The sequence below is a fragment of the Convolutriloba macropyga genome, unplaced genomic scaffold (assembly GCF_964194025.1).
Source record: "Convolutriloba macropyga unplaced genomic scaffold, txConMacr16.3 SCAFFOLD_811, whole genome shotgun sequence".
In the NCBI taxonomy this organism is placed as follows: domain Eukaryota; kingdom Metazoa; phylum Xenacoelomorpha; order Acoela; family Convolutidae; genus Convolutriloba; species Convolutriloba macropyga.
The window spans coordinates 32,913-42,752 of NW_027450847.1; the positions used below are offsets into that span (position 1 = coordinate 32,913).

The following is a 9,840-nucleotide window of genomic DNA, read 5'->3' on the forward strand; positions in this document are numbered from 1 at the left end:
TCCAAATAGATAAGCTCAATGAAATGGCAGTGCAATTGGCTCGTGTTTTTGGTTCAGTTGTTTGTTCTCAAAAAAGCTGCTAAGATTTCGTAAAGTAAAAGTTAATTAACTATTCTGGCATGCTTAACAAACTCGCCAAACATAGTGAGCTGTGATCTCAGAATGAGTACGAATCATTAACAAATGTAGTGTAACATAAACTGGCTTTTATTGCACGGACTACTCCAAAATCTGACTGTATGCCGCAGGAAGACAAAAATTATGTTGAAAAAATTTTATCGCTTCAATGTTGATCGATATATATTCCAAAGATAAATAAGGAAAGCTTTCTCTTCCAATTAAATACGATGGCCTGAGCATTCCTCCAACTAAATACAGCTAATCAATCTGAAAGATCTACTCAGATATGAGAGCAGTTGCTGAATCAACGCTGTAGATGCAGGTTTTCAGGAAGAAACCTTTGAAAAAATCAGAATAGAAAAGCAGGAAAAGGCCCGTGCAAAAAAGTTGCCGTTAAAAGATCAGATCAATGAAAGAGGCATGCACACTAGATTTGGCAAGCTCACTAGATTGGTCATTCCAGTGGAAAGATATTATTTCGATCAAACCAAGGTGAGATTAGAAATGGAAATGCAGTTGGATATGGATGGGCTCACGTTAAATGTCCATCAGAATGCGGATAAAAAATCGCATCGCTAATGCAGCACACGCTTTTCATTTCCTAAAAGGTGGATATAGATACATCCAACACACTGAAATTCGTAATTATCTTACCAACCTGCTCAATGAGGGGATATGCTTAGAGCCCTATCTTCAGACTTCGCGAGGTGAAACCTTCGCAAATAGAATTACCACTACTGATGACGACGCTCGACTAGATTTCAAAGCTAACGGCTTCCTCCAATGACTTTTAAGCACAACGTTATTTTGTGAAAGTTTAAATTGTATGCTAAGAGTTTCCCAAGAAGCATACCGGATTCCTACAAATATCAGGACTCTCGAGAAGCTGAAATTCCACAAAAAGATAATCGAAGTTGAGAAACTACCTTCTTCCTGCTAATGTTCCTCTGTACAGTAGGAGGCGGTCAATCTCCATCAAATACCATACAGAGGTTGGCTAACAGGATCAGCGATACTTACATAGCACGCAGATTGCCGGAAAATAGCCGCGATAGCGGCCTGTGGCCTAAGGTGGATTTGAAACAACTAAAACAATAAGATTGACCACCAGTCCTTTAATAGGCCATTTTTTGGGTTCGATTCGGAGTCTCATTTTATGAGACACATATGCTCTATAAGGAAAAAGCCCTAATAGCTTCTAAAAATTAATATTCGAAATCAAAAACTCCAGCCTCTATTAATCAAGAACTTGGGTCTATAAGTCGTTTGGCACTACTTAGATACACACTAATGATCTTCAACTAGTAAATTTTCATAAAAATTAAAGTTCATTAAGTCAGTTCAGAAGTCATTTCTTGAGTGAGTAAGTAACGCAAATGACCTAACCGCAGAAAAAATGACGTAATACACACAAATTTTAACTGCAAAGCAATAGAAGTCAATGAAATTGAAAACTTCAAATCCAAGAAGTCAGTTTGCAAGATTCTTGCGAACTAACTTATTGGAATTGAATTTCTCAATTTCATTGACTTCTATTGCTTTGCAGTTAAAATTAGTGTGCATTACGTCAATTTTTCTGCGGTTAGGTCAATTGCGTTACTTACTCACTCAAAAAATGCCTTCTGAACTTATTTAATGAAATTCAATTTTTATGAACATTTAATAGTTAAAGATCAATAGTGTGTATCTAAGTAGTGCCAAACGACTTATATGCCCCAACTCTTGAGTATTAGAGGCTGAAGTTTTTGATACCGAATATTAATTTTTACAAGCTATTCGATGGAAACGAATTAAAAAAACACGATGTCCCAATAACCCGATAGCTGCTATCGCTTAGCGGCTATTAAATGAGGTCTCGAGGTTTTGCGTACCTCAATATTCTGCCTCCGTGGCGCACTCACCATGCGCCCTGTAGTAAAGCGTCAATAGGAACCACTGTAGAGGAAGGGAGGCTGCTTTCTTAAATGTTTCTATAAGTTTACTTCAAATATTGATTCATAATCACCACATTTTATAAACTGATTGCTATTTCTCAAATTTATTTTGTTCATTCTATATAGAAGTTGACTTCCCACCACCAAGTTTCCCGTCAACCCTATTAGGGGAGGAGCTTTTCTAATTTGATTTTCATGTATGCAAAGCTCATTCTTTTGAACAGTTTACATGCTATCAAATGTCAATTCAAATTTTATAAAATATACCTTCAATAAATAATATTCTCTTCACGCAAAATTCTTTTTATGGAAGTAAATTGAAACATGTTCCAACCAAACATATCACTGTTCAATATAGAGCAAGTTTTTCAAAATTCTTTAGTCTTGGATGCCTCTTGTAGGTTAAAAATTATTATCAAAAAGTTATTATGTCAGTACCCGAAGCGAAAACTGTTGCAGACCATAATCATTATTGTGTATAATTCAGAGGATTCCGTCGCAACTGATGTTACAAAAAGCAAAGAAAGACACACTCCGTCGATGAAATAAAAAAAAACAAATTAATAATTAATCATATATTCATGAAAAAATAGTCAAGTATTAAGATGACATGTGAGTAGGCTCGTTTGAAAATAGTTTAATGACCAAAATATGCAATAAAAAAGCGAAAAATCACGCTAATGTCGTAAAACAGTCTCTTAAAAAAGAAAACTCGCCACAACTTTCGAAAGTTGAAGATCAACGATTTTCGAAGGTTTTAAAAATTCGAGTTAAACAAGTTGACCAACTCCAAAAACTCAAAAACTTTTATCTATATAATTGTAGATATATTTTCATTTTGGTTGAAAACACTCATAGAGTAAAGTTGATAACCTGACAATGCTGGTTATAGCAAAAAAACCTTCCTATTTAAATTTAGAATAAGATTAAATGGCTTTTAACTTCTTTTAATTTCTATTAAGTCAGTTCATTTGTAAATAGCCGAACAAAACGCAGTTCTGAAGACGTTCTTTTGAAATGAAAAATTTTTAGACCATCATGAAGATTCTGTCGGCAAGTTCCCTTTTTCATGCAAAAAACACCATTATCCCAGGCCTGAATCTGAACGCCTACGCTTACAACCAACTGAAGAACGTGCAGTACCTAAAACGCCACAGCAGGAGGTTGAGACGTGCCTGAGTTATTTGGCACGACACGATTAACAATACGCTAAAAAAAAACACCGACCAAACAAAAAACCCTTTCACCTGAAAAGCTGTGCAACTACTTGAGGAGGAGCACCTTTCGATTCCAGGTTGATATCTACTGTCAACGAGGAGGCGCACCAGATATACGAAGACACTTGCTTATAGCTGGAAAACCTGATAATTCAGGCAACAAAGCAAGCACACCTCACGAAGGAAACAGCGATTCACGTGGTCCAAAGCAGTACAGAGCTCTGCATCAGGAGGCATCACAAGACTAACGCACACTACGTTGTGTGGAATCACTGAGACGACCTAACATGCCTCAAAATTTTGAAGACCTATTTTATGCTTCCAGTGCGTTTAAAGAGGTTTAATTAGGCTGCTGTTAAATTTTGACGACTGTAGCTAAAATATTTTTGTTTTTTTTTAAGCCCATTTCTTCATTTTTCTGTTTTTGTTATCATAGGAACCTCTTTGTTAAAAGAGTTCTACAGCCTAGTTTACAGAATTTCTGAGGGCAGGGCGTGTGGGTTTAAATACCCCGTTGCCTGTCCTACACTTTGATCATGTTTGTACGAGTCAATATTTACGTTTATTTTTTGTACTTGTTGTTACTTATTTGGTAATTGATCAAATAATTAAATTATTTCTTTCTTTAACACGATTGTTAAACAAAGGTAGAGGTAAACCAAAAGTAGTTTAAGAAAGCGAAAAGCAAGACAAAAGCCTCAAGCTAAGGAAGCCAACCCGTTACTTACGGACGGTGTTGTCCGTAGTTCTGTTGAACATCCTATGCGCGATGCAGATGTCTGCTTCAAATGCCGGTCGTTTGGATGCGATTTGTATTACAAAAACGTAAGAAATGGAAGAGGTACTTGAGAACACGCCTAATCTTTGGAAAAAACGTGTGCTTGAGAATACTTTTTTGTTAAACGTTGTTTGAATAACGATCTGATTCCCGATTTTCTCAAATCTCGTGTTCCGAAAACAAACATCCCGCGCAAGCCGTGCATAGTTTCCAGCTTAGATGGTTAATGGAAGAGCTGCGGAATTCCAGAGAAAAGGTTGAGAAAGCAACGGGGAACGTAGCAAATAGCAGGGCAACACTAACCAAAAACATCGATCGCATATGGTTGTTACCATCGCTTTCAATTTAGGCACAAAATGTCAATCCCTACTGGCAAAACAAAAAATGCAAATGCTTTGGAAGCTGCAAAAACTTTTAAAGAGGCAAGATAAATCGCCTTCGTACACAAACAATTTTACAATAAGAACACACGATGGTATCGAATTTCCCGTTTTTAGCAAATAAATTCTCTCTTATGGCCCAAAGCATCCAGTTTAGGACAACTTCAATAAGAATCATTTTTCGCGGATGTGGATACGCTTGTCCGATCACTAAGCGAAAACGGAACTTCCTGAGAAAAATGTGCGAAATCCATTTCTGTAACCAAGTGATATGCCAATAACGTTACAGAGACCCCTATAGATCGTGGCCTTGTCAATGTAAAACTTTTGCCTGTGCTGTTCGACAAAGGGAACGGTTTTTGCGTAATGAAAAAGGAAAGTTATGAGCAAAAACTCCTGGATGAACTTAATTCTCCGCTGTTTAAAGAAATGGAAAGTGAGAACGATATGTAAAAATGAAAAAAAGCACCTTACAAGAATTGAGGAAACAAGAGTTGATAAGTGAAGGAAAGTGCTACAGACTCCGAACAACAGGAGCGCAACCTGATCGTCTGTATGCTTTCGCAAAAGTTCAAAAAATCGGCACGCCACTGAAACCGGTTCTGTCGATTCCTGGGAGTAGTTACCACATATTTAAAAAAATCCGTACACCACTTTTTGAGAAGTTACCCGGAGCAAATATTGAACCATCCACACTTGATGCACGTAAAGAAAATTGAACTAATTTGTTTCGGAAGGGATATAAAACACTAAAATGCCTCTATTCAAATAACCACGCTCCAGATATAGAAAAATCAACAGTAAAACTTCCATAAAAAAGCGGCTGTGACGAATGTCCATTTCAAATGTAACAATAAAGGGTACTGCCAAGTAGACGGCATAGCAATGGGCGCATCTTTGGCGGTCATATTGGCAAACATTTTGGATGAAATCGTCCAAAAGACAAACGAAAAGAAGAAAGTTGTGTTCCTAAACCAGGCTTAAAGAAAATCCCATTGGCAAATGGCCCGATGGCTCACGAAAAATAATTTGGAATAGTACAGGAGTTGAATGTGAACGATGTGGAAATTGGTTTCACGCGAAGTGCCAGAAAATAAGCAATAAAGAATACAAAATAATGGGGGATAATGTATTGTTCTGTAGTCACTGCAACAAATTACCCAAACGAGAATGCAAGTTAGAGAGAAAGCATTTTGCGCGATATGTTGACGAAGTATGTACTACGCAAACAAAGAATTGCTCGAAAAATTACATAAAAACCTTCAGCTTACATTAAATGTAGATGAAAACTGCGAACTGGCTTTTCTTGACAAGAATGTGTTAGCTAGGAAAAAAATTTTCATGCACATGGTGCCGTAAGCCTACCGATACCGCTTCAATTCTAAACTTTCGTAGTTGTGCCGCGTTGCAGCAAAAGAAAATATAGTGCAGGGCACTGTGAAGATTTTCTGTAAAGAAATCGGAAAACCTTTGAAGAGGTACTTGGAAGAAACACGATATGTTTGAAAAATCAGTACCCTGAAAGTTGGACAGCGAAAATGTAAACGAAACTCACAAAACCCTTATTGTAGGAAAGCCCCACTTTTTAATGTAATACAGGCAATTTAAGTGTGCGATTGAAACAAGAACTACAAAATGTAGCTCGATTAAATCTCATTCTTTAGACTGGGAAAATGGAAACTTGATTGCCATCGCTTAAGTCGAGTTTCGACAAAAAAATGAAATCACGTGTGGTTTATGAAATTTCTTGTAATGGATGTGCATCCAGCTATGTCGATCAAAGTTGCCGTCATTTTACCACGAAGATGACAGAGCACCAGAAATTTGATTCACAGGTCGGGCAGCACGTTAGCGACTGCTGTAGAGTATCGGTGACCAGTGCAGGGACACTGAAAAATTGATTACCGTAGAGGCAATGCATATAAGGCAACGAAAATAAACACGCGGTACGAATACAGGGGGTGGGAGCTGACACTAAAGTATTAGTGTGACATGTGATAAGTCGCCTTGTTCGGAAATAGTTTAACAAACATATATGCAAAAAAAAGCGAAAAATACGCTAATGGTGCTAACTTTAATCGCTGATGTCTCTCAAAAATTTAAAAGTGAAAATTAGCGATGTCTCTCAAAAATTCAAAAATGAAAATTAGCGATGTCTCTCAAAAATTTAAAAGTGAAAATTAGCGATGTCTCTCAAAAATTCAAAAGTGAAAATGTTTCGAAAGTTGAAAATCAAATATTTTCGAAAGTTTTAAAAATTGGAGTTAAACAAGTTGGCCAATTCCAAGAACTCACAAACTTTTATCTATATAATTGTAGATATATTTTCATTTTGGTTGAAAACACTCATAGAGTAAAGTTGATAACATGACGATGCTAGTTATAGCAAAAACGTTCGTTTTTCAATTTAGAAGTAGATTAATTGGCTTCATTTAACTTCTTTTAATAAATTAATAATGTCCGCATACAATGTGTCTGTAATTTTACGAAATACCTTCTCCAAGGACTTGGCGATCTGGACCTTCGCCTAGGAGGAGTTCTGGAATAAGCTCTGCCTCTCTGATCGTACATCCTGGGATCATAGCGCGGAGGTGACCTTCGTTTTGGACTCCTGTCTCGATCACGTCTCCCTGATCTCGACCTTTCTCTCCTGGGACTGAAATTAAATAAGACAAAGATTTAAGCTGCTGCAAATCACCAAATTTTTAGTACTTTTATCATTCAGAAATAAAGAAGATGAAATGAGGCAATAGCAAAATCGTACCTTGATCTTCGATCTTTGGAGCGAGATCTCCTTTTAGGAGATTTTCGTCTTGAACGACTGCGTTTTCTATCTCGACTGTTTTTTCGGTCCCGCGTCTTTTCGCGACTACTGCTACGCTTCTTCACTTTCTTTTTATCCTCTTTTTTCGAGTTGCTAAAATAAGAAGTCAGTGATGAAAACGGCATAATTGACATGGAACTAAGCTCGAATTCTTAATATCACATGCCACGGTACATTATTCTCAACCTCGTGCCTATTAAATGAGTCTAACTCTACGGCTATTTTCCCTCTAATTATGTCATTAAAAAAAGGAACATTGTTAATTTCCTCTGGTACACATAAGTATAAAAAGCAAATGGTAAAAGAGGCAATGTAAAGTTAAGAATATAACATTATGTAAAATTATAAAAAAATTATAATTTCCCATTAAAGAATATGATATTGATCTTTTCACAGATCACTAAATTTCAGAACTAACCTGCTGGCTTTCTCTCCACTAAAAGCTTCATCAAGCAAGCGTTCAACATCAAACTCATCGTCCATGACTATTCTCAATCTGAAATTTAACCACTTCCACATTTAAGTTAGTTTTCTCAACCGTAAATGGGTCTTTCCCATTATAGCCCCCCCCATTATGGTATAATTACCATGATTGGGGGGCTATAGGTTATCTGACCACTAAGCTGGGGGGGGGGGCTATAATGGAAAAGACACCCGTATATAACGACGAGAATAAATTAAAAAACATAGCAGAACAAGTGTAAAAAACATAGCAGCAGATCTGAAATCCCACGTGGTATATGAAATTAAATGTAATGGATGCGGATCCATCTATGTTGGGCAAACAAGCCGGCATGTTACCACAAGGATAACAGAACATCAAAAGAAGGATTCACAGGTGGGTCAACATCTAGTTGAATGTCGTGGCGCCACGAATGACATTGAATGGAGAATTCTGGACGCCTGTCGGTCAGTAGAAAAACTAATGATCATCGAAGCTATATATATCAGCAAGCTGAAGCCGGCACTAAACACACGCGACGAATATAGGGGGAGGGAACTCACGCTAAAATATTAGTTCAAATCATATTTTTGACTAAATGAGAATGCATAGGGCAAAAAACATTTTGTGCATGACAAAACGAAATTTGCAAAACCTCCACAAGAGGGATACTTATGGTTAGGGCAAATTCGGAATAACCCTAAAAATACAAGAACATGGACAAAATCGAAAAATCCGGAATAGGAATGTTTTTAAGTAAATTGATAACAGATGTAAATATGTGTTGTAAATAGGCTAAATATTGTATATAAGGAAAAATTTTCGATTGAATTTTTTAGAATGTTTCCCAGAATTGTTTTAATTGTCATCTCAGACAAATGTAAATACATATTCATTTTATCTTTTAACAATTTGTAAAACAGTTTTAACCTGACGATGAACGTAAAGTTCGAAAACGTTTGTTTTAAGTATTGGAAGTAATTTTAATTTGACAAATTGGTTTCTTTTACACAATTCAAAGAATTGAATGAAAAACTCAGAGGGAATCTACCTGACCAGCAGATCAAATGAACAATGCCAGCCAAAACACATAAAAAATATCGAAAAATTGAGAATCTAAAACAATCAAACAAACTTAACAAAATTAAACTCATTGCTAAAACTCTTGAAGCTAATTAAAGGCAAAATTTTTTTCCTTTTAAAAATACCTACTTCAGTAATATATTTTAAACCAGTTTTCGTTTCTGAAATCGGTCCAGTATTATATCTGCAAGACCTGAAAAAAATTCATTGTTCGAGTTCGAGTATTCTGGTCTGTAGGTTTGTTGCCTCTGTCGACCAGCTCCTCCGTGTTGTCCCTTACCCTAGGACAATTCGCGGAACATCCTGTGTTGCCAGTGTCTGTCAAGTCGTGTCTTGAAGATATCCAAGCTTTCACTTGACAAGACGTGTTCTGGTAACTCGTTCCAATCTTTAGGTCCATCAACTGAGAAAAACTTTTTCCTCAGCTCCAGTCGTGCTCTTCTGATGGAAAGTTGCTGCCCATGTTTCCTCGAGTTTCGTTCGATAAACCGAATTAGATTTCCCGTAGCAGATTCGTCGTACATTCCATTGATGATTTTGAAGATTTCTATCATCCGGCCTCTTTGTCTTCTGTATTCTGTGGTTGGTAGCTTGAGTTCCCTGAGCCGCTCTTCATAACTTAAACCTTGCAGGGATCCAACTAGCCTTGTGGCTCTTCTTTGAACATTTTCTATACTGGTCTTATGCTTTTTAAGATTTGGATACCAGATTTGGTTCGCGTACTCTAGGTGGGGTCTGATTAATGCTTTGTACAGTTGTAGAAATACTTGTTTGCTGATGTTAATAAAACTTTTGCGGATTAGGGCAAGAATAGAGTTCGCTTTCTTCAACTTCATACAGATGTGCTCTTTGAAACTAAGTTTGCTGTCGGTCATTATTCCCAGGTCTTTCTCTTTGTACACACTCTTAAGATTTTGGTCTTTGTTAAGATTGTACGTTCTCTCTGATGTGGTCTTCTTCTTTGATGTCAATGTCTTCTTTACACATTTCTCTGCGTTGAACTCAAGGAGGCTCGTCTTCGACCATGTTCGGAGTTCTTCTAGGTCTTTCTGGAGGACTAGT

The 9,840-nt window shown here is 36.9% G+C and overlaps 1 protein-coding gene across 1 annotated transcript in view; it reads right to left on the minus strand.

The window, feature by feature from the left end:
* The window catches only part of LOC142356203 (RNA-binding protein 39-like), a 31,124-nt gene extending 23,372 nt beyond the window's left edge, over positions 1–7,752 (minus strand). Inside the window, exons 1-3 of the mRNA XM_075408155.1 lie at positions 7,672–7,752; positions 7,194–7,346; positions 6,924–7,085 (exon numbers count right to left, since the gene is read on the minus strand). Of these exons, the coding sequence (XP_075264270.1) occupies positions 6,924–7,085; positions 7,194–7,346; positions 7,672–7,736 (380 nt within the window). The 5' untranslated portion in view covers positions 7,737–7,752. The remainder of the gene's footprint in view (positions 1–6,923; positions 7,086–7,193; positions 7,347–7,671) is intronic.
* Between the last annotated feature and the right edge of the window lie 2,088 nt (positions 7,753–9,840).